The sequence below is a fragment of the Rhinopithecus bieti genome, unplaced genomic scaffold, assembly GCF_001698545.2.
Source record: "Rhinopithecus bieti isolate Rb0 unplaced genomic scaffold, ASM169854v2 scaffold_22745, whole genome shotgun sequence".
NCBI lineage: Eukaryota > Metazoa > Chordata > Mammalia > Primates > Cercopithecidae > Rhinopithecus > Rhinopithecus bieti.
In genome coordinates, this window is record NW_016810815.1 from 1037809 (window position 1) to 1062931 (window position 25123).

Consider the following 25123-nt stretch of genomic DNA (forward strand, 5'->3'; position numbering starts at 1 on the left):
CTCTGGGCTGAGCTGCCCCGCCCGCCAGCCTGGGGCTCAATGGGGCAGTGCCCAACGAGGCATCCAGGGGGAGGACCCGCTGCCTACTGCTCGCACGCGGCTGCACGCACAGCTGGAGCGGATCTAAACCCATTCCCTGAGTCAAAGGGAAAGCGCTCCGCCTCACAGCACGCGGGAGCTGCCTGAGCTTTGGGGAGAGGGCGGGCCAGGGAGCAGAGCTGGCCAGGCTGCCCGTGCCAAGGAAGGAGGGGGCCTGTCGAGGCCGCCAAAGCGGGCTAGGCGGGAGGGGCCAGGCCAGCTGGGGCTGGAGCTCGTGTGACATCACCGGGCGGCCCGCCTCTGTCTGGGGCTGAGGGGAGGCCCGGAGCCTTTCTGGGGCCTGGGGGATCCTCTTGCACTGGTGGGTGGAGAGAAGCGCCTGCAGCCAACCAGGGTCAGGCTGTGCTCACAGTTTCCTCTGGCGGCATGTAAAGGCTCCACAAAGGAGTTGGGAGTTCAAATGAGGCTGCTGCAGACGGCCTGAGGATAGACCCCAAGCCCCGGACCTGCCGAGCGTGGCACTGAGGCAGCGGCTGACGCCACTGTGAGGGAAAGCAGGTTGTGAGCAGCCCCGCAGGACCCCTGGCCAGTCCTGGCCCCAGCCTCTGCCGGAGCCCTCTGTGGAGGCAGAGCCAGTGGAGCCCAGTGAGGCAGGGCTGCTTGGCAGCCACTGGCCTGCAACTCAGGAACCCCTCCAGAGGCCATGGACAGGCTGCCCTGCTGACGGCCAGGGTGAAGCATGTGAGGAGCCGCCCCGGAGCCAAGCAGGAGGGAAGAGGTAAGGGGCCAGCTCTGCGGCCATGAGAGGCAGGGGCGAGAGGCAGCCGCTGGCCCCGTGGCTAGGGCTTCCAGAACCCTGACCCTCCAGCTGGGGGTGTGTGCAGCTGGATCTCAGAGGGTCACTCCCTGCTATCACTTGGAGCCAAACAAGGCATGTCCGGGGCAGAACCTGTGGACACTTAGTGGTGTTTGGGGGCACATGATCATGGGCTGGCATCTTGAGGACTTCATGAGTAAGCCTCACTCTCCTCCTTTGGACAAAGAGCCTTTGGGGTGCCGGCCGGCAGCTCCCGGCATGGCAGGGCAGCTGGGAGTGTGCGTGTGTGTAGGTGTGTGCTTAGAGGGCAGCGGACTGATGAGCTGCAGAAGGCAGGGGTGGCCTAAGGACTTGGGTAGTCACTTTGAAGCTTTGGATTCCTATGCCCCCAGGTCGGGACAATGTGAGGCAAAGGCAAGCGCTGTGCTGAGGCGCTGGGAGCCCCTGCTCAGAGTTACAGGAGCTGGGCTGCCTCTGCTCACACCCTCCAGCTGGCGAGGGGAGCAGAGGCACCCAGCACGGGAAGGGACGCATCACCCAGGGGCTGCTGCACTGGATGGTACCCCGGGTCTCCAACTGAATGGATGTGGCCAAGATATAGTGAGGATGCGGCTTCCCTGGTACACTGGCAAGGGGACAGCAGGGGCTCCACATACCAAGTCGCCTGAAAGCTCTAAGTATTAGATAACATTTCCAAACAAATTCTTCACTGATCCTTCCCTTCTCCTTCTGTGATGTGTGTGTCATGGGTCAGCTCTTGCCTCTGCTGTAGGATTATGAGAGCTCCCAGAGGCCAGTTAAGTTACTTGGAAAAGGATCTTCTTTCACCCCAGTCTCTGGGGAAAGTCGAGAATGCCACTTCCGAAGCCGGTCAAATGCTCCCCACATGTATTTTTCCAAATGGAGGCAGAGTAGGGTAGTGCTCATGAGCTGGCTTCAAATCCCAGCTCTTCTACCTACTAGCCAATGGCTCTGGCAGAACACTTAGCCTTTCTAAACCTCAGTTTTCTTATCTGTGAAATGGGATAATAGTGCCCAGGTGGTAACAATGGCCAGAGAGTAAAAGCTAACACTTATATTGCACTTACTCTATGCCAGATTCAACTTGTAGAATCCTCAGGACCACCCTATAGCACAGGCATTATTATTTATCCCCATTTTATAGGTGAGGAAACTGAAGTAAAGTAATGTGCCCATGGCTACATGGCCAATACGTGCCAGGACCAGGACTTGAACCCAGTGGTGTGGCTCCAGAGCCACTCAACCACACCCTACTGCTTTCTAGGAGAAAGCTAGGCGCCCATGCCTAGGAAGGCCTTGGCTTAGTGCCTGGTGTGCAGCAAACCCTGAGCAAACCTTGGTCACTGATAGTTACAAACCACAACAATCAGGATTGGCACAGAGGGAAGGGAAGAGCAGAGACCCGAAATCTTTTTCTTTTTTTTTTGAGGTGGAGTCTCGTTCTGTCACCCAGGCTGGAGTGCAGTGACATGATCTCGGCTCACTGCAAGCTCCGCCTCCTGGGTTCACACCATTCTCCTGCCCCAGCCTCCCGGGTAGCTGGGGCTACAGGTGCCTGCCACCACAGCCGGCTTATTTATTATTATTATTATTATTATTATTATTATCATTATCATTTTTGTATTTTTACTAGAGACGGGGTTTCACCATGTTAGCCAGGATGGTCTCAATCTCCTGACCTCGTGATCCGTCCACCTCGGCCTCCCAAAGTGCTGGGATTACAGGCATGAGCAACTGCACCCGGCCAGAGACCCAAATTCTTTCCCTGTTCTGGACATATCCTGCTAGGGTTTTCAGAAAATCACACAAGACAGAGACAATACTGTGGCTACTACCATTGCCCACACTGGAGGGCTTTCCAGGAGCCTGAGGAGCGGGGGGGTTTATGTCTGGGGTTTGGGTTTGGGGCCACCTGCAGTGTGCCTGCATCCTAGAAGTCCATACTAAGAAAAAGTGCAGACATATTAACAAAAGGATCCAATACCAACTTTACAGGAGGAAGGGCATCCTGCTTCCCACATGGGCACTGCCTGTCTGCCTATTGATTTCCCCACCAGAACCACAGAGGACAAGAAAATGCAGCTACCTTAGTGCTGTGGGAAGCTCACAAAATCAGGAGGATCCATAGTCAGGTCTGCTCCGGAGTTGCAGAGGAAGAGGTGAGGAACAGCCATCACCAAGTCTGGCACTATGGCGGCCATGTCTGGTGGATCTTACACCAGACGATACTGAAACATCTTAGCCCAGGAGAGGAGCTTCTGTCCTGTGGCCCCCTGAGGTTCCAGTGCTCTTGGAAGCATTTTGAAAAGGTGACATCAAGTATTTGCTCTCTAGCACAAGGACTCTGGGGCTCCTGAAACCACAGGTTTCCCTGCTACAGTCTGGAACCATGGTGGCTCACTGTCTTCTCTGGGTAGCTCAGGCTGAGCAGAGGCTCTGACTGACCTCATGAGCTTGGCAAAAAAATGGGACTACTTACTACTAATGAGGCAGTCTGGGTGGAACAGACAAAAATGTGTAACGCACATGGTCCAGCAGGGGACTACATGTTATTGCTGAAGCTCGTGGGCAGAGCAAATAAGATGTTCCTCCATCTGGCCCTCCATCCCCCAGTGATTTAGGAAGTACCCACTGGGCTAAGTAAGGCATATACATTATGTCATGTCATCCTCATCACAACACTGCATGGTAGGTTCTAGTTTTAGCATTCCATTTTACAGATGGGAAAATTAAGGCTCGAGAGGTTAACTTGCCCAAAGTCACACCGTTACATGATTATGTGCAACTGGAACCCAGCTCTGTCTAGCTCCAAAGGCCCTGACTTCCTCTCACTTCAGTGCCTCAAGATGCCTCAACTTCTCTTCTCCTCACTGTCACTGGGTCCCTGCCCAGTGTCCTCAGTGGTCACATCTGCTCTGGTTGCTGTCCTATCGAATGCTGCACCAAACCCTCTGAAAACCATGGGCTTATCAATTTTAGCGCACCCCTTGCTCTTCATGGAAGCCTACCTCTGAGGCAAAACAGGCATGACTATTACCCTTAGGGATGAGCCTCAGCACACTTGTGAGGGTACCTGTGGTAATACGGTCAGTGACAAGAGGAACTGAGCTTTGAAACCAGGTTGGCTGACTTGTTCCACGTGCCTGGGTGCTCTGCAATACTGTCTCACCACATCAGCACCAGGAAACTCTGTCCCCAGCTCAGTGGGCGCAGAGTGTCAGGGAAACATTGGTCCACGTGACTGAGATACTATTGATGCGCTTTCTACACCCGTACTTGGAGGCTCCTTTAGGACTGAAGAATCAGAGCTCAGGTCATCACCTACACTGGGCCACACCTGAGCAATTTCTGAAAAAACATCAGGGAGATGGCAACAGGTAGCTACAATAGAACAAACATAACAGACAGCAGCCCTGCCAAAGCAGGTACATTCAGCATCTGGCCTCTCTGAATCACAGCCCATTTAATCTGGAATGGTCTCAATTGACAGCAGGCAGATGGGGGAGGGGCTCTGCTTCATAGAGCCCACAGCCCAGCAGGACTGGGCAGACGGTAAATAATCACACATACACACACAACTGTGTGAAAGCTGTAAAGAGGTGGCACAAGGAGCTAAGGGGTCCTCAAGGTGGGTGGTGCTGCTTCGTCTTACCGAAGTGGAAACTCGGGGTCAGGGTGCACCCCCTCTCCCACGGTCTCTCCACTCGTGGGCCAAAAAGCGAAGACTGAAACCCAGACCTGTTCTGGTTCCACCCCAGTCTGCTGCCATCCTGGACAACCACACTGTGGCAATCTCAAGAAAGAATCAATTCATTGAAGGGCATTTCTTTTTTGTGAATTTATATAAAACACCCCAAATAGAAGAGTTATTCAGCCACAGGCAGCTTGGAGTTTGTGGTGATACACAGGTCATGTCAGAAGCCTCATTCTGGGGGTAGTTTCTGTGACAAAGCTGTGTTCTTTCACATGGACTGTAAGCCATATGACTGAGTCAGTGTTGGGGGTTAAAACATTATGATGGCCTGTTACATGTACACATCAATCATGAGCCACATTTTGGTCCCAGGAATGTTAAAATGTTGGGTGTGGCAGGAGAATCGCTTGAACCCCGGAGGCAGAGGTTGCAGTGAGCTGAGATGGCACCACCGCACTCCAGTCTGGTGATAGAGTGAGACTCCATCTCAAAAATAAAAAAAAATAAAATGTTGGGTGTGGGAAGCCAGGCCTCTCACAACTGAGCTATTGTGTCAGTCCATTCTCTGCTGAAATCAGCCTGTCTGGGGCCAGCAGCCCCAGAGCCTCAGCATCCCACTGCTGCCTAGTTGTCCAGACAGGCAGTACCAAGACCACCAAGGAAAAGCCCAGAATGGACTCTGTTCTTATCTTCAAGAGATGCCTGAGGACCTGCCCAGCTCCAAGAATCCTTAAAGTCCTGCCTGAGGTGGTCCCACTCCAACCTCTCTGTGAGGGAAAGGTTGTGTCTGTCTCAGTTACTGCTGAATCACTAATACCCACTCAGGGCCAGGCAGGAAAGATATCTGTGGAATGAATGAATCAATGAAGCAAGCCTCAGACCCAGGCTCTCAAGCAAGCAAGCTTCTCTACCTCAGGGTGCCACACCATTCCCCTCTCTGTTGTCCAGCCAAGGGCTTTTCTGGGGTTAGGTCAGGTGCCCCACAGCCCCCCAAGTTTCCCCATTTGGGCATGTATCTCTTTGCAAAACAAATGCCTAGTCTCTGTCTCACCTACTACCGTGGACCCCTTGAGGGTAAGGCCCTCACTCACCTTGTTCCTGTTCTACCTCTAGCCCCTGGAACAGTGGCTGGAAGAGGAGAAATTATTGGGAAATACGTGATATGAGTAAGTTCCTGTTTAGTAACCTAGGTGCCATCCTGGATACTGGGTATTCAGAGGAGGAATCTGCCCTGGCCCTGCTTTTTTAAAGAAGCTGTAGTCAGGAGGGAGATAACCAGATGAGTGCAATCTGAGTCTTGGGTGTTGGGTTGGAAGCAGCCACAGCTGCACGTGTGAGCTGAAGGAGGGAGGGACGATCTCACTGAATGGATGGCTTCATGGTGAGGTCAACTTAGGAAGACAGGCAGGCATCAGCTAGGACAGTGGGGGAAGGTAGTCAAGGCAGGAAGTACAGCACGTGCAAAGGCAGGGAGGGATGACAACAAGGTCTGTTTTTAAGCAGGACACTGACACGATCAGATGTGGGTGTCAGACAAACAGCCGTAGAGTTGCATGTAGCGCAGACTGCAGGGGAGAGAGCACCCAAAGGCAGGGAGGCCAATTAGGATTGTGTGGTTAAGAAACCTGGCCCTGGAGCAGACAAATCTGGTTCTGGGCCCAGCTCCACCACTTCGTAGCACCGTGACCCTGGGCAAGTGACTTCATCCCTTACCTCTGTTTGCTGATCTGTGAAATGGGCACAGTCATAGCCCCTGCCTCAAAGAGCTACCGGGATCAGTGAGGCAGACACAAAAATTGGTTGTCCCAGTGTTTGAGGAACAAGTCCATCCAAACAGCCAAGGTGGCCCTGGTGCCAACTTCTCAGCCAGGCCCAGAAAAGCAGCTTCAGGCAAGGCCTGGATTTCCCAAGAAAGCCACCCTGGGGCAGTGCTGTCCACCCAGCCCTTGACTTCTCCCTCTTGTCTAGGGCTTTCCCAGTTGTAGGGCTCCAGAGCACACCAGGCGCTGCCGGAAACGCAGCAGCCAACTCAGAAGCTGGACTCTTGAAATGGCTTCTGCAGACTCTTCCCCGCCTCTGCTCTGTTGGCCGAGGCTTCTGGCACAGAGGGCTCAGTGCACAGACTTTGGGGGAATCTCAAAATGGTTCCCAAATAATGCACTCTGAAAAAGTAACAGCAGTGTCCTTGTCCCCTGGCAAAGGCAACCAGCTCCCCACTCCCTAACCACATCCCCCTCTACTCTATGATCTCATGGTGTGATCACAACCCGCCTCCTCCATGAACTGCTCCTGGAGCCAGCAACTCACCAATGGCAGGAGCACAGGAACCCAAAGCATCAGGCAGAGTCAAACCCCCAATGCTACTCCTCCAGGCAAATCTGTTTTACCCTGCTTCTCTGACTCCTGACTCCCATCACCCATGACCAGGTAGCAGCAATACACAATGGCTGGCTGGATGGGAAGGCTAAATGGGTGGGTGATGGAGGGCTAGATGGATAATAGATAAATGGTTCATTCAATGGTCGTATGAGAGCTGAACTAGAAGGGTTTGGGAATTGGCTCCAGACTCCCCCGGTGCCTTCTGGTAGGGAACGATTCATAGCATCCTCAGCTGGGAAGGGAGGGCAGTTGGAGATCTGGTTATGCCCTCCCTGGTCTCCAGGCTGATGGTGAATCATCCAGGACAAACGATGCACAGTCCTTTCACCAGGTTCTCCAAGGTGAGGGTGTCACGGCTCATCCCAGATACCCATTTTGGGGTCGTAATTACCACTCGCATGATCAAGCAGCTCTTTCCAACATCCAACAAAACACACCCTTGTGCTGACCTGAAAACTATTTCTACTTATTCAGTCAATAGTGAGTAAGATGCAAGCTGCATCTCAGCCATTAAACAAACAAGCACCTTTTATTCATACTGGTTGAAGAGACAATCTTGATGCAAGTCAGGGTTTGGACCTAGCAGTTGACAGCTAAATCCCAGTTTTGATATTTACTTCCATGTGACCTTGAACAAGAGACCTAACCTTTCTAGACCTGGGTTTCCTCTACTGCCAAATGCAGACGTAATGCCTTTCTCCTAGGTAATGGGACCATATAGTTTGTTGCTCAGTCAGGACAATACTGAGAGTGAAAAGGGGATGCTTTATTAATAATTACATAAGACCGCGACCAGCCTGGCCAGTGTGGCAAAACCCCGTCTCTGCTAAAAATACAAAAATTAGCCAAGCCTGGTGACAGGCACCTGTAATCCTAGCTGCTCAGGAGGCTGAGGCAGGAGAACTGCTTGAAACTGGGAGGCAGAGGTTGCAGTGAGCCGAGATTGCCCCACTGCACTCCAGCCTGGGTGATGAGAGTGAAACTCCATCTCAATAATAATAATTACATAAGACAACAAACCTCAACCAGGGCCAACCAGGATGTATGGTCCCCTGTTCATAGAGCTATTAAGAGCCAACGAGATAGAGTGCAGGTGGGCACCCAAGTTCACAACAAATGACTACCGGTCACGTGATCAGCTGGGCCTTTTCCTTCATCTGGATCCCTCCCACATCCTGGATTACCAATTGGTTTGGATACTTCCCTACCAGCACACCATACATTTCAACAGCTTTAGTAGGAACACCTGCTAGCTAATGTTGATGTTTTCATCTGTCTTCTGTCCTGATGATAGGTTCACAAACTTGATTCCTGCTCAGGTCCACCAGACTCACTCAAGCACAGCTCAGGCTTCTAGCTTCCCAGAACCCTGACTTCAGGGGCCAGCTGGCAGTTCCAGATTCCCTGACTGTCTTGGCAGAGGCCTGCTTCTCCGGCCTCCTGCAGTGCTGGGATGCCTCTTCTGGCGGGGACCCATAATTGGCCTTCATCTGTGATCACAGACCAATGGGCAGTGCTGACGGGAGGGCGGGTGGTAAGGGGGTGGTTCTGTAAGTCCTCCAGGCAGGACTACAACCTGGACTGATGATGAAACAACTCCTGAGATCCGGATTTAATTTGGAGGCTTCTCTGGGATCTGCAGGCCTATGGACGGCAAGAGAACTCCTGCCGTCCTCCTGCCTAGAGGGTCAGAGAACAATCTCTTTTGGGTTTCCTGTCACTTTGGCACTTCGGTTTCTCTTTATTTACAGTACGGTATCTTTGGGTGTTATTCTGGGGTCTGTTAGTGGCTCTGCTACTTAGTAATTTGTGATTTGGGCAAATGACTCACGATCCTCAAATCTCAATAGTTTCCTCAACTGCAAATAGGGATAAATGTCAGCTTTGCTGTTAGCCTTAAAAGCATCTTTGTGGGCATTAGAAAATTGCTGCAATATAAATATAAAAAACATAAAGACTATGAATGTGAGTTGTGCCCCCCTTAAGTTGCACAGTGCACAAGCGGGGCCACCATGCATGACGGCCCTCAAATAACAGGCCGCCTTCCAAGGGCTGTTGGGAGGATTAAGTGAGATAATGTATATAAAGTGCTTGAGCCATAGTGACAATTAGTTGTTGTTATTCTTTTTATTACTGGAACTTTTCTCATTTCTAACCTTTGGGGTGAACTCAAAAGAGGATCCCAGGCCAGCAGCTTCTGCTACAGGGCAGAATACACAGCTCCATCTTATGAAAATGACAGCTCTTCGGCCGGGCGCGGTGGCTCACGCCTGTAATTCCAGCACTTTGGGAGGCCGAGGTGGGCGGATCACAGGGTCAGGAGATCGAGACCATCCTGGCTAACACAGTGAAACCCCATCTCTACTAAAAATACAAAAAAATTAGCCGGGCGTGCTGGTGGGCGCCTATAGTCCCAGCTACCTGAGAGGCTGAGGCAGGAGAATCCCTTGAATCCGGGAGGCGGAGCTTGCAGTGAGCCGAAATCGCACCACTGCACTTCAGCCTGGGCAACAGAGCGAGACTTGTTTCAAAAAAAAAAAAAAAAAAGAAAGAAAGAAAATGACAGCTGTTCCCACAAAGCGGCTCCTTGCTTGGGCTGTAGCACCACAGTGGTGAGAGGGATGTGGACACATGATGTGTGGCCCCACCACATCAGGCCAAGTGGCGACACTCAGAGGCAGCCCACCGGAGACTGGGTGGGACCCAAGCCCTGGAGAGGCTGCCTCCCAGTGTGCAAAGGCTGTCACGTGGCACAGTCACACCAGCCTCACTTGTGGGGAAGGAAAACCCGTGCGTGATGGAAACTCCTCACAATACAATGTGGAAAAGCAATTTTAAGAATCGTTTTTATTTTAATCCTGAAGCCAAGGAAAACAGTTGGATTTGCTTTTCTTTGTTGGACACAGGAAAAAAGTGAGGAGCATCATTTTGACTGGAGTTGAGTTCTTCTCCAGTCCTAAGATGGCTGAAATGCCGGGGTTGGGGCTAGGGGTGTTATTTCCCTTGAGATGCAATTAGTTGAATAAATATCCAGAGAGCAAAAGTAAACAAACTTATTACTGCCCATTAAGAACCGCCAAACTGGCAAAAAACTGCTGGGGGGAAGGGAGGAATTGGGGTTGGAGTCTTGGACTCCAAGGAAAATAAATGACTCTGAGGCTCAAAGAGAGGCCCAAAGAGCATGGCCCTTGGTATCAGGCTGACCCAAGTCCTAGGCTCAGTCGGCTTTGGCTGTTATCTGCTGTGTTCTTGGGCAAGTCACCGAGCCTGTCCGGGTTGCAATGTCTCCGTTGATAAAACCAGGGTGAATAACAACCCACTGGATTACCTGGGACAAAGTATGTCAGGCGCCCAGCACAGTGCCCTGTTCCTTCCCTTCCTTCCTGTAACCCAATCAGTTCCGAGTCACCCCACTAAGCTCAGGTCCCACAGAGGTATAACAGGACTCAGAATCAACATAGTTTCCAGAGGTCCCACTGCTAGCAACGTGACCTCAAGTCAGCTACCCCCACACCTTTTTAAGCTTCAGTTTCCTTAGCCTAGAAATGGGCATAACACTAATAAGTCACTCTGAGTGTTGGAATGATTAAATGAGAATGTGGATGTGAAGGGCCTGGAAGCCCTAAAGCCCTGTGCAAGGCTTAGTCGAGGAGATGGTGTGAGTGCTTGGCGCGCTGCCTGGCCTACGCTCAGCATCCTTACTGTTGTTGGTTTTGCTTCAGCTTTGTTGTTCCTGCTATCGTATTGCTAACACATTATTCCAATCTCCTGCTTCTGATGTGATTCCATGCTGCTCACCTAGTGTGCAAGGTGGGTTGGATCACCCCATTTCACAGAAGAAACTCGGCCTTTTAGGTCCCAAGTGCAATGGCAAGAACTCTGCTAGGGAGCCGTGAGAGCCCATGTTTGGGAGAGGATAGAACTCAACCATAAATAGTGTAGCCCTCTCAAATCTGGAGGTCCAGGAAGGTTTGGAAACCAGCCTTGTCTTGCAGCCAGGTTGCCTCCTGGGCCTCTGGCAGTTTCTTGGCCACAGTGGAGCCCCGCACCCACATGGGCACAGAGAGGTGTTTGTCACCCACTGCCTCAGGTAAGCAGCCTGAAGAAGGCGGTGGCCCTGCAGACCTGCCCTAGCCCAGGGTCAGGGGCGGCTCCTCCCCATTGTTCTGGGGTGGGTGTGGCCACTAGCACAGGGGCAGCCAAAGCACTGTTGGAAACCAGGCAAACACTTCCAAACTCAGCTGGGTTTCCACTGACGTCACTGCAGCCCCACCTCCTAGCAGAGCCCAAACCAGAAGCTCCCGCACACCTTTCTCTGCCTGGCCTCAGAGAGGCCTGAGCAGGCCATAGGAATCATGCTTGGGATTTGTCATTTAAGTGGAAAACAGCTCAGCAAGGCTCCAGAGGGCACAGGGTCTCTTGTAACTGCTCACTGGCTGGTACAAGGTGGAGCCCAGATGCAGGGTCCTCATTGGAGAAGCCCCCAAAGGGGTTCAGGGAGGACAAAATCTGTAAGTCCTGTGTCATACTTGTTATTTTACCATAGATTAATGTGAAATCAGAAAGTAGTGATGCTAATATCCAGATTAAATACATGTCTGTGTCATCGTTAAGTTAGCGGGTTTGGCCCGGCACGGTGGCTCACGCCTGTAATCCCAGCACTTTGGGAGGCCGAGGCAGGCAGATCACGAGGTCAGGAGATCGAGACCATCCTGGCTAACACAGTGAAACCCCGTCTCTACTAAAATGCAAAAAATTAGCCGGGTGTGGCGGCGGGCGCCTGTAGTCCCAGCTACTTGGGAGGCTGAGGCAGGAGAATGGTGTGAACCCAGGAGGCAGAGCTTGCAGTGAGCCGAGACTGCGCCACAGCACTCCAGCCTGGGTGACTGAGCGAGACTCCGTCTCAAAAAAAAAAAAAAAAAAAAGAGTTAGTGGGTTTGATTCCATCAGACCAGGGTTGTTGAGCCCTGGTTCTGCCACCTTCTAGCTTTCTGATTTTGGGCAAGTCACTCAGCCTCATTGAGTCTCAGTTTCCTCATCTATAAAATGTAAACAGCAACAGTATCTACCTTAAAAGGAGATTAAGAGAATACGGGAAAGTGGAAAACACTTGCAAAATGTTTAGTACAGGGTCAGGTATATAGTGGACCTCGGTCAACGGATGTTATTAACAAATACATACATAGGCCCTCCTCTGCACAGCTCTGACCTCCTCAGGCAGCCACTTGTCCATGGGATCCCCGCTCCAGTCTATCCTTCTTTCCAGCACTCCCAGCTGCTCAGCATCTGTTGGCAGGCGTGTCTTGTCATTCCATTAACAAATATTTATTGAGCTCCTATGTATTTCAGGCCACGTGGTAGGCACTGCACATGGAGCGGTGACCAACACTAACACCGCCCTACCCTCATGGAGCTTGCATTCAAGGGAATGGGGCAGGGAGACAGCCTGTATCTGATGGTGATAAGGACACTGCAGGGGGAAAGTGGTGAGGTCACAATCTTAAATCAGCAGGGATGGTCTAACTGAGAAGGTGATATTTCAGCAGAGACTGAAAGAGGTGAGGGAACAATGAAGAACGGGGCCGGAACCAGCAAGTATAAAGGCCCTGAGTCCCAAGTGTGCTTAGAGCACTCAAGGGACAACCAAAAGGCCAACCAAGTGGCTGGAGGAGATGATCGAAGGGGAGAGGGGTCAGAGATGAGACCAGGGAGGAAGTGGGGGCCAAATCATAGAGTGCCTTGGAGACCCACTAGCTTTTCCTCCAAGCTGGTGAGCCGCTGGGGGTTTTGAATAGAGGAGTGACCCCGTTTGACTTTTTAAAAAGGACCACTCTGGCTGCCAAGTTGAGGACAGAAGGTAGGATGAGCAAGGCCGGGGCAGGGAGGCTAGTTAGGAAATTACTGCAATAGTCCAGGTGAATGGCACAGGTGGGTTGTACCAGGTGGTGGCAGGGAGGTGGGCAGACACAGGACTCTGAGAATATTTCTGGCATCGTAATTTGGCGGTGAATTAGATGTGGGGTATGAAAGAAAGAAAGGCGTCTAGGATGACTTCAAGGCTTTTGGCCAGAGCAACTAGAGTGGACATTTACTAACACAAGAAAAACTGGGATGAACAGGTTGGGTTGGAGGTATGGGGAAAAACGAGTTCATTTCTGGATGAGTTGAGATACCTAGCAGATAGTCAAGTGGAATGTCAAAGCAGCAGCTGTATGTATGAGTCTAGAGTCTAGGGGAGAGTTCCAGAAATAAATGCGAAGTAATCAGTACTTGAGGGTGATCACCAACCTGACCTCTGGATGAGATCGCTAAGGTAAAGAAAATTCTGAGGACTGAGTTTTAGTTCCCCCTCAACAGTAAGAAAAAGGACAGGAATATGAGGATGGACGAACCAGCACAGGCTCTGAGGAGGAACAGCCAGCAAGACAGGAGGCAGGGTGGCGTTCAGGAAAGAAGGTCAAGAAGGGAGCCCAACTGTATTCCACAGTGTGAGAGGGAAAATATTAATGAGGATCAAGAACTAGCCCTTCCATCTGGCAAACAGAGGCCACTGGTGATCCTGTCTAGAGCAACCTAGAATGAAGGGGAGGAGGCAAAGCCTGATGAGGGTGGGCTCAAGAGAGACCAGGAAGAGAGGAATTTTCTGGAAATGGTGAGTGCAGGCCACTCTTTGGAGGCTTTGCTGAAAAGGGGAGCAGAGAAATGCGACAACAGCTGCAGAAGGGATATGAGGTCAAGAGAAGGTTTTCTTCAAGTTGAGAAAAATAACAGCATGATTATAGGAAAACCATGATGATATTGGGGAGATGATGAGGACTGCTGGAGCAAGGCCCTTGAGTGGGCAAGGGGAGGGATCTAGCACATGTCCTCCCCTCCCTCTTGGCCCATTTAACTCCTACTCATTCCTCAAGGGTCAGTGTAAAGGGCATTTTCTCAGGGAAGCATTCCTGACCCTCCGATTAGGTCAATTCCCTGTAATACCCCTTTACAGCATGTGCTAGTTGTGCTTTCTGGCATTTGGGAATGGCATAATGACATGAGGGCAGGGGCTGGTTCCATCCTGTTGGTAGCTGTATCCCTAGCCGCCAGCATGCTGTCCAGCACATCACAGGTGTTCAATGAACATCTGGCGAAGGGATGAATGGTCCAAGAATAGAAGTGAAGCAAAACTGGAGACACATTCTGTGTTCTGCTCCCTTCTAACTTAATCACGTCTCAGTGGTCAGGACTCTGCTGTCACTGGCTATTACAAATATTTGGATTCAGAAGAGCTTGGTTGTTTGTTCCTGTTTTGGCTCTGTAGCTTAGCTAACACAGTGACCAGAGCCACATAACTGGACACATCCTTCCACTGACATTGTCCACTAAAACCTGAATGTATTCCATAACATGTCGAACGATTCATTCATTTATCAAATATTTGCCCAAAGTGCAACATCCTGGGAATAGGGGGTTGAATCAGACACAGGACGTGCCCTTATGGAGTTAGAATCCAACAGAGAAGATCAAACAGAACTGCTATTCAGCACTGCTGTGATAGGTATTATAAGGGGAAAGTTCAGGGGGTGTGAAAGTATAGAATAGGTAGACTTAACAGTCTGAGAAGCCTAAGGTAGCAGAGGAGGGAGACCAGAAAACCTTTCCTCTGCCTCCCCTCCTCAGCTTGAAGCTGCTTGGATATGGTTCTCAGGCTCTAGGCCAGTAGTTCAGCAAGGGGGCTGCGGGCATTGGAGCTGGCTCTGGAAGTAGCGGGGCCAGGGCCTCCTGCCTTTAGATGCCCTGAGATCTTCCCTCTTCCCTTCTACCTCTGCTGAAGCCTGCCTGTCTCCTCTTGCTTCCAGAATGGCTGCCTGTTCTCTGACTTCAAGAGAATATAACCCCGCATCCTGAAGCTGAGTTTTTGGAAAGCTCTGCCAAGAAGGCTGGGATCACTGACAGCACAGGGCACTGACAGTGGTGGGACCGTCACTGATTCTCCCCTCTGTTTACTTTCAGGCTTTCATAGATTCTATTCACAAGGAATAACCACCATTTTGCAAGGACCATGAGGCCACTGTGCGTGACATGCTGGTGGCTCGGACTGCTGGCTGCCATGGGAGCTGCTGCAGGCCAGGAGGATGGTTTTGAGGGCACTGAGGAGGGCTCACCAAGAGAGTTCATTTACCTAAACAGGTACAAGCGGGCAGGCGAGTCCCAGGACAAGTGCACCTACACCTTCATTGTGCCCCAGCAGCGGGTCACAGGTGCCATCTGCGTCAACTCCAAGGAGCCTGAGGTGCTTCTGGAGAACCGAGTGCATAAGCAGGAGCTAGAGCTGCTCAACAATGAGCTGCTCAAGCAGAAGCGGCAGATAGAGACGCTGCAGCAGCTGGTGGAGGTGGACGGCGGCATTGTGAGCGAGGTGAAGTTGCTGCGCAAGGAGAGCCGCAACATGAACTCACGGGTCACGCAGCTCTACATGCAGCTCCTGCACGAGATCATCCGCAAGCGGGACAACGCATTGGAGCTCTCCCAGCTGGAGAACAGGATCCTGAACCAGACAGCCGACATGCTGCAGCTGGCCAGCAAGTACAAGGACCTGGAGCACAAATACCAGCACCTGGCCACACTAGCCCACAACCAATCGGAGATCATCGCGCAGCTTGAGGAGCACTGCCAGAGGGTGCCCGCGGCCAGGCCCGTCCCCCAGCCACCCCCCGCTGTCCCGCCCCGGGTCTACCAGCCACCCACCTACAACCGCATCATCAACCAGATCTCTACCAACGAGATCCAGAGTGACCAGAACCTGAAGGTGCTGCCACCCCCTCTGCCCACTATGCCCACTCTTACCAGCCTCCCATCCTCCACAGACAAGCCATCGGGTAAGTCCTTCTGGGATCGTGTTCCATGTGGGTCTCAGAGCCAGGCACCAGGCTTCCCTTGGCTGTGACCACAAATGGGGGAAAAGCCACGGCCAGCTGAAGCCAGGCCAAAGACGTGCACAATCCCCCAGCAATCCCTTGGGCCGAGCTGCTGGAGCCAGTGGGGTGAGGGGGGGGGACCACATTCCTTAAATGGATCCTCAAAGGCATTACCAAGAAATGGAGTTTCAGAACAGGGCAAACATTCTCTGGTTTCTGGCAGGAAAGAACCCAAGGCCTGTAGTTTTCCAGGCTCTGCATGAGATCCCGTGTGTTGGCAGATAGAAGAGAATGTCTCTCCTGCAGCTCATGCACTGTGCCTGGCACAGGGCTGGCCTTCTGTAAATGCTCACCAAATAAACAATGGGCCAAAAAAAAAGAAAGTATTACCCACGTTAAGAATATGACAAATGCATTGTAGGGGCTGGGCATGGGAAGGAGTCCTTCCTAAAGCCCACACACTTCCTAGAGTCTGCTGCTGTCTAGAATTTTCAATGATGCTTCCATATGCTCTTACATACACGTTTCATCTTAAAATACAGCAATTCTCAGAATACCGTTATGGGGGAAGAATGGGGTTGCTGGCAGGTTTTAAAGCTTAACCAAGATACTGGCACTGGACATTTCCACGTATGTTACATAATGAACTCCTGGAGCTCCTTACGGACAGGATGAGTAACTTCCTAATAGGCTTAGGATGTTCAGGCTAGATTTGCATTCAGGTCTTTTCACTTTAAATATCTGGCTGACTCCTCTACGCTCTAGGACTGTAGGAATCCTCATTTCTGGAAGAAGCAGGCCAGAGGCTTCCTTCTCAGAATGTCAGCACACATCCAGTCCTCTGAAGCTCAGCCCCTTGTTCATCCAGAACATCTGAGCCTTCCCAGTGGGCTGCCATATGAGAACTATATTCATCTCTGCAAAAATGAACCATGTATCTGCTCCAAGTCAGTGCTTTCGGTACCACTTCATTGTATAAGCAGGGAGAGACTTTTACTGAAAATATCCTGCTTTACACTTATTTCACACTTTTAAAAATAACCTCCAGTACTGGGAATAGCAGCTTCTTGCTAATTCCAAAGAGGGGCTGAACCTGACTGCAGGAGGGTTGCCAGGGCAGAGGACAAGGGCAGCACTGTTTTCAGATGGGGCAGGGCAGGTGCGTTAAATGCAAGGTGAACATCCACTGCAGCACCTAAAAGGAAAGATCTGGCCTGGGTGCAGGGTTGAGAGCAGGTGCTTTGGAGTAGACTGGCCTGGATTCAAATCCAGATTCCTCCACTGATTAGCTCTGGGACATTAGGCAAGTCACTTTGTCCTTCTGAGGCTCGGCTTCCTCATCTGTTAATTGAGGATAGATTAAAATAGTGCCTGTCACTTTAGGAAATGAAATACTGCAAAAAAACATGTTTAGCACAATGTTGGGTCCATGGTAAACTACAAGTCTCCTTTGATCTAGGTCTTTTCATCTTAAAACAAGGAGACTGAAATAAACAGTCCCTTTTTTAGCTCTGTGTTCCATCTGTACACATGTCTGCTTTAAATCAGAAGCTCTGAAAGAGAGGGCAGGGTGTGTTAATTTGTCTTGATAGAATACCAAGAGGATAAAACGTGCCCTTGGGCACCAAAGGCTCAGCTGAATGTTGTTATAACCCTGACTGGAGACAGGCTGGACTCAATGGTTACTCAACAGATCTCCTCTGGCCTCTCCTCTGCCTAAGTGTCTCTGGTTTCGAACTCAAAACATTTCAGGACATTCCTGGGCTTGAACTAAGCTGGTAGATACATAGTATAGGAATAAAGACCTGGGTTTGCATCCAAGCTCTTCCCCTTGGTTAGCTGTTCGCTCATGAGAAAGTTTTAACTCTTCTGAGCCTCAATTTTCTCCTCTGTAAAATGGGGACAAGGGTCATAACCTCACAGTGTTATGCTGTGGATACAATACAATCAAGCGTGAAACATTATGTCATGTAGTGCAGCCAACATTTGCTGAGCCCCTACTGCATGCTGGTCACAGCACTAGACTTGGGGAAGCAGGTGACAACTATGGTCCCTGACCTCCAGGAGCTCAGTCTGGGGGAGGTGGCAGGTACATGAATGCATCTGATATCCATCCAATGCCCATGATTTCTAGTCCCTAAAATCAGCACATCAGATCTGACAACAGACTTCTCTGAGAGGGAGTATCTGTCAAGGCCAAAATTTCTAAAATCAGGAATGCAGTGAAAACTGGGCTGTCTGATCACTGTGGTGATACCCTGGTGTGCTAAGTGCCCTGGGGGACAGTAAGGTGGCATGACTAATTCTGCCTAGAGGGAAGGGAGAAGTTAGATAGAGGTGGCACTTGTTTGTTGCATCTTGAAGGATTTGTAAGATTTTACCAGGCAGACCTGGGAGTTGGGAACCCAAGTGACTAGTGGATCCCTGATGGAGATGAGTCTGTGCAAGGGCCCAGGGGCACCGTTCCACTCCTGGCACCTCAAATGGTTCAATCTCCTGCTTCTTTGTGTTCACAATCCAGTGTGGGCTGTGTGTATCCAAGGGTCCTGCACTCACCCATCTTTTTTCTCCCACTTAAGAAAGCATGCTGTCATGGGAGGAAATGGCAGCGATTTCATCACAGAGATAACTTGAATGCATTAGAATTTATCCTTTTTTGTTACGCAAGGATCCCCAAATGTTGGTACTTGCTCATTACTAGTAGATTTCTTGTGACCCATCTCACCACTGAGCTTCCACACAAGGTGCTGCCAGCTAGGATTGAGTGCCTAGCTGTGGAAGCTGAATGGGTAGACACAGCCCAGGAAGACAGCAGCTGGGGGAGGGCCCTGCCCTCTCCTGGCGTTGAGGACTAAACTGGGAGGAAAAAACAGATGGTCTCTCTGCACGGAACAGTCAGGGCATCCAGTCAGCAGAGAACATTCTTATCAGGTCTGTTCAGAGAGCTTGGAGCAGGTTCTGATCCTGGAAGACAAAAACACTCTTCTTGCTCTCATCCAACAGATCCTTTGTTCTCAGGGACATCACTCAGCCAGAAACACCTTTGCAATTAAACACCTTTGCACCCGAGCCTTGGCAGCTTCCAGATCTTTCACTCAGCAACCTCAGAGCCATGTGCTCTTTTCTTCTTTGTCTGCCCACAGCATGCCCTTCCCAAGGGAGCCATGGTTGCTTATCTGAAGCTGTACTCACAAGCCTGTTCCCAGCCTTACTGAGACAGTAACAGGGTGGCCCCAGGTCAGAATGGCCTGCTGAGAGCCTGAGTGAGGAGGCACAGGCAGCTCCTGGCTTCCCTGCCCCCTGACCTGGGCTTTGTCCTGTGTCTCTCAGGTCTGGCCAGACCTGAAGGCATTTTAGTTAGGATGATGCTGTGATGAGGCCTGGGCCAAATGGCCCTGTCTGTGGTCCTCTGCCCCATGTATCCTGCTGCTGCTATTAAAGAGGAAGGCTACAGTGGTCATTCTCTAAGAGGCAAAGGATAGAGCAGGCACCTGGGTTCTGGTACTGTTTCTCAGCCCACCCAAGGCAGAGCCACACATGTGCCAGCCCTCCTGCGCAGTGCCCATCCCAGAGACTGATCAGGGAGGAAGCGACAGTGCCAACAGCAGCTGCCACAGACGAGCTTTGTCAGAAACTAATCTTTAACGACCAAAAGGAGTGAGCACTTTTAGCTGTTTTCTCTCCTGAGAAAGAGAATACAACCAGTTCAGTTTATTTCTCAGTGAGTGAAGAAGAAGGGGCCATAAAACCATGAAATACTGGAACTGTTAGGGGCCTCTCAGATCCCCAAGCACGGCTTTCCTGTAACAGAGCCTGTTGGTGGCAGAGCAGAGATCGATCCTGGGACTTGTAACTTGCAGGATATTGAGGTTCATAGAGGTTAAGTAACTTAGCCAAGGGTACATATCTAGCAAGTGGGTCGGCCAAGACTCAAACCAAAGTGTGTCTTAACTACTCTGGATATTGCACATTTCCACGGGAAGGCTGGAGGGGAACTGATGTAAAAATCACCCCATGAATGCTTGACTTGGCCCCAGCTGCCACAGGGAACTGACCTTCTATCTCTACTTCCTGACCTTCTATCTCTACTTCCTGGTGCCATGTTCCCAACAGTTCCTTAAAATGAGCTCTGGGAACAGAGGTGGTAGATTTGTTATTAGAATGCTCATGGTTCTGATAACACAAAACACTGCTGCTACCAACCCACCAACATCGTGCTCCCCGTCCCCAGGCCTAGCAGGAACCAGCCGAGCTTTCCAGCAGAAAGCACAATGTACACCCGACTCCCAGCAAATGGACCCAACTGAAGTCTACTTTTTAATTTTTATCAAATCTGGACGTATCCTCTGGGGTTACTTCTACTCAGCATTTCAATGTATAGCTAAGTCTTTCAACATACAGCTAAGTGTGAAGCTTTGATTTCTTTAAATGTTAGCCCTGACTATATAAATGTCAGCAGACATGACCTTCCCTTGGGGCCACATTAGGAGGCCCCCACATTGCTTCAGTGACAACAGTGCACACGTGGAAGCCACCCCATCTCACAACAGATGGGGTATGGCCAGGATGGCACGGACAACTTGAACAAGTGTTTTCCTAGATAGACTTTCCACCTGTATTTTATTCTACCCTATAAGGTAGGAAATATGTACACGATTGTGGTTGCCCAGCACAATGGTATGTTTTAAAACAGAGAAATATATGATGTTGTAGCTGCCATTCTTTCTGGAGGTCAAACAAGCAACCAGGTGAAAAGGTGTCAACCCACGCATGGCTGGGTCAGCTCCAGCAGGCTGGGTGTCCAGGCCCAAGCATTGCAGAGAGGTGGAGAAGCACAGGGTGTGTGTGGTGATGGTGGTGAGTGAGGGTGACTCTGCCCATTCTGACTCAGCCTTCAAGGTCACAGAGGCTGAGGGAAAAGCCCACCCAGGACTCCTGCCTCCAGAGCATGTGCTGTTTCCACTGTATAATATTTTCTTTTATTCTAAAAGTTTTTGTTCAACAAAATAAGATTCCAAATTTAGCACAAACTACATAATCCAGTGATTTCTCAAAGAGCATTCATTGCTAGCTTCTTCCTAAACAAAATCTACTCTAGGAAGATGGCCCACCTGGATGATGGTTCCAGGAGGGCCAGCTCCCTTATTGCTTTGCTTTCTCTTCCTCTTCTTCTGGTACCTTTGGGAACTGATCACAAAGAGCCTTTTGAGTGTGATGGAAAGCTACCCCTCCATTCCTCAGGCAGTTTTCCAAAGATGACACTTGGCTAAATGCTCAGGGTATTTACAGTCATAGGAGATAAACTATCAACTTGTTACTGTTAAAAAAAAAAAATCTCATGATCTGGGATCTTGATGCCTGAAAATCCCAAGATTGGTACTTGGCAAACTGAAAGAAATCTAGAAAACCCTAGAGATCAGGCATCTGTGGCCAGCTAAATGGTCATACAAATGGATTATTGCGGTGAACTTGTATAGTACTAATCCTGAGATGCTGTCCCCCCCGGCCCCCACCCCCACAAAAAAAATAAAGTAGTATTAAGTTAGCCTCATACAAATGCTGGCACCCTGCTCCTGGACTTCTCAGCCTCCATAACTGTGAGCCAAATAAACTTCCTTTCTTTATAAATTACCCAGTCTGTGCTATTCTGTTACAGCATCAGAAAATGGACTAGGTTCAGTCTTATAAAAGTAATGAAGTATATACTTTCAGTGGTTTATACCCACATTAGTGAAGGATGCAGGCAGCAGAGACCTCTTGATGGGAACACTGGAGATGATCTTTCCTACTATCCCTGCATTACCAGTGCCTCAACTTCGGCTCTCCCTGGCATGAATCTGGTCAAAGATTATGCTGAAAATAAGCCTGATGGTCCTCATCTTGTATCTCAAGATGAGCCTATGCAGCTACAGGGCCTGGACTATTTATGTGATCCTTTGCTTTTTCTAAAAAAAAGCTACTTTTCCTGATATTTTGAATACAATAAGTCAAAACTACCGTACATACAGAGAAAAACCTTGCTAAGAGAATTTGTTTAAATTATAAATACAATAGCTCCTAAATGATGAAATTAAGTATCTTAGATGGTATGTCTAGAGTAGGGTCCAAATGAACAAAAAATCTACTCATCTGGCACCATCCCAGGCATAATGTGCAGACAGACTACTACAAACTGTCCAGACTTTCCCACAAAGCAGGTTCCCTTTGCCAGGGTTTGGTCTGGATGTGGATTATCATCTGTTGTGGGGTCTCTGTTTCCAGATGGATTTATTATTATTGGTTCTCAGCTGGAAAGCACAGAATGAAAGTAGCAAAGGGGATGCAGCTCAGGATGGTGAAGGATGGAGAGTGAAGGATGGAGGGTTGAAAGATGGAGGGAGGCACACAGAGCATGGAGGGACTCATGGAGTGAGCCTGCAAGGGCTCCTGCCTGAAAGGAGCCCACAGTCTTACAGGGACACAGATCCCCACCAATCCTAATGTGGTGTGATAACTGTAGCACAGAAGGTGAACCTGAGTTCTAATCCCAGATTCTCCACTTTCCAGCCATGTGATCCTCTTGAGCCTTGGCTTTCTCGCAGGTGCAGGGCCTTACGAGGATGAAATCAAACAGTGTGCAAAGCACCTGGCACATGAAAGGCTCTAGATACATGATCATCACCATTCTTATTTTATTCCAGTAGAGATACATACACAAAGCATTTTGGGAACCCTGAAAAGGATTAAGTAGCTTTCCTGGGGTTGGGGAAGGCTTCCTGAAGGAGGTGATGAGGAAGGTAAGGGCCTTGCAGTGCTCTCAGAACCACTGCCAGTGATAGTCAAGAAATCATGAAGACAAGGCTTGGTGCCAGACAAATGTCCTGCTTTCAGGAAAAGAAAAAGAATGTATACTAGAAATTACATACAACTGGCTTGTGGTCAATCCCCAGTAAAACTATAGAAAAGAGTACACGAAGGGTTCGTGAGCATTTGGAAGTTAAAAGTCACCCATGAAAGCCAATGTAGGTTCTTGAAGAAGAAACCAATGAAGCTGATCCATTCTTTGGAAAGGGTTAATAGGCTGGCCAACTATGGGACCGCTACCTGTCCAGTATCTGTGGACTGTAGTCATGGGTCTGATAACTTCTTCCATGATACGCCTGCAGGACAGCACCACAGTCTCTGACAGAGCCACAGTCACTCTCATTAGTGTGCCTGCGGAAACTTGGGGCACTGCCCACCTCTACATCAGAGACCTCCCTCACCCAGGAAGCCTTGGGTGCAACTGGCCACTGCCCCTAGGGAGCCAAGGTGAGCTGCTCACCTCTGCACACAGTGAGACCACCAAAGCCCCTTCCAAACTCTTTTTTAAAATGTCTTTAAAGCCGCTGTTTCTCCTCCTGCCCAACGGCGCTGGTGGAAACCTAAGAGTGGCGCAACGCTTTGGACAGTGGCCTCTGGAAAGCAGCGCTACAATGTCTATTTCTCCCGGGGTCAAATGAGCAGAAACAGGACCTTTTTATAAGCCCTTTCTGGGCCCTAAGAGCTCTTACTTGAGAGGCCTCAGGCTCTACCACATGCATTGAAATGACCTACCTCACACATTTCATATAATTTTTACTGGAACAATTTTGAAAGGATGTAATACTTTTGCTTTTAAAATTATTTGGCTAAGAGTAACTCAATTAATTTATGGTTGGATCTAATTTCTCAGTAAACATCAAGCATGTTCAGGAATTCTTGGGAAGTGAAAAAAATCTAACCTACAAATTGTTTTCAAAAGTAGTAACATTTTCATGAAGACAAAATTTAACAATTAATGAACTTGACAAGATGTTACACTTTGTAGAAATTTAATTACCACAATAAATTTTGATTTTGTAGTTTTCTTTTCATATTTTAGAGCCAGTAAGTTTTCTGAGGCCTCAAACATTTTCATCAACTCCTGAAACACTCATTGGCCCCAGGCACCATGCCCATTGCTTCAGGACTGAAGAGGACTGAAAGCAGGCACAAGCATTTGGACCTTTTCCCTGGAATGATCAGAAATGATATGTGTGATGTCAACTCTGAGGTTCTGCAGGAACTGAAATGCCTTTGGGACCATACAAGCTATTCCTGTGTTTAGGTTATTGCTTTGTACTCTGGTTCACTGAAAAGCAGTGATTGATATAGAATATATATATATACTTCCATAACCAAAATCTTATTTTGCCAAGCCTCTGGATAAATGAGATTCGAAGATCCCCATACAACTGCTCCTCACTGTAGCCACCCCTCACACCCCATCCCCTGATCCTGTGTGTCTGTTCTCCTGCCCTCACGGGGTGCCCAGTGAGTCCTGATGCTGGCCTGGGTGGGACTCTCACCTAAGCAGGCCACGTGCCGTGGCACTCAGATGCATTCATTTGGGTAGGAAATTGCAGATCCAATTTCAACAGTTAGTCCTTTCTCCTGTTAGAAAAATGTTTCAGGGAGTGGTGAGAAGACTTTTTGGAGACAGACCATCAGTGAGAGTAAGTGAAAACAGCATACAGTTCTCATTAAAAGCAGACTGCATCTTAGTGATAACACAGAAACTTCTCCCTAGTGCCTGCGTATGGACTAAAATATTCGCGGGAGCAACTTCCCAGAACTAAGAGCCCCCCAGAACATTTCCCACAGGCCACAGGGTCCTCTGAGTGGCCTAAGGTGGTCAAATTCTGACACCTGGGGCTGGACTCGGGGATAAAGAGGACTGTCAGGCTGCTGGCCAGCCACGGGGTCCAGTCGTGCTGTGGGCAGGAAGGACTCTGCTCCTCCCCCAACACCTCAGGCACGTCAGGGAGAAGATGCATCCCTCTTGCCCACAGAGGCCGCACTGCTTAGCTCCCAGCCTTAAGGTCAGATATTCACGGAGCCATGTTTTCCTAGTAGGAGGGGCACTGCACTGAGAGCTGATGCAGTTTGTGAGCCCATTCTCCACTAGGGCCTGGACAGGTAAATCAGGCTGATGCTGGTCCGCCCCAGATCCACAGAAAGAGAACTGGAAATAGGACGCTATGCTTGCCTGGCCTAGGTGCCGGTTCTAACTCAGCTTGACCTGAAAGGCCCTGTGGTGGGGGTGGCAGGCACTGAATCAGCCATCAGTCATCAGTGGGTCCTGGTTTCCTGAGAGGCCATGGTCCTTGTGTGCCTAATCCCCATCAAGAACCCCAGAGAGGAGGAAGGATGTACCCAAAGCTGATCACCTCCAACACTTACCAGGGTGTGGCAGTGGGGTCCGGGCTGTGACCTGTGTACTTGGTACTCCCC

General features: G+C 49.9%; 2 protein-coding genes across 17 annotated transcripts in view; one reads left to right on the plus strand and one right to left on the minus strand.

The window, feature by feature from the left end:
* Positions 1-25123, minus strand: part of RALGPS1 (Ral GEF with PH domain and SH3 binding motif 1) — a 311271-nt gene that overhangs the window by 103616 nt on the left and 182532 nt on the right. The gene's annotated exons all lie outside the window — the stretch shown is intronic.
* ANGPTL2 (angiopoietin like 2) overlaps positions 334-25123 on the plus strand; it is a 35621-nt gene continuing 10831 nt past the window's right edge. The window contains exons 1-2 of one of the 2 annotated variants that reach the window (XM_017892874.1): positions 334-817; positions 14946-15811. In XM_017892874.1, the coding sequence (XP_017748363.1) occupies positions 14995-15811 (817 nt within the window). In that variant the 5' untranslated portion in view covers positions 334-817; positions 14946-14994. Of the gene's footprint in view, positions 818-6890; positions 6999-14945; positions 15812-25123 lie in introns of those variants that run through there. The other variant, XM_017892875.1, reaches the window with a different exon arrangement.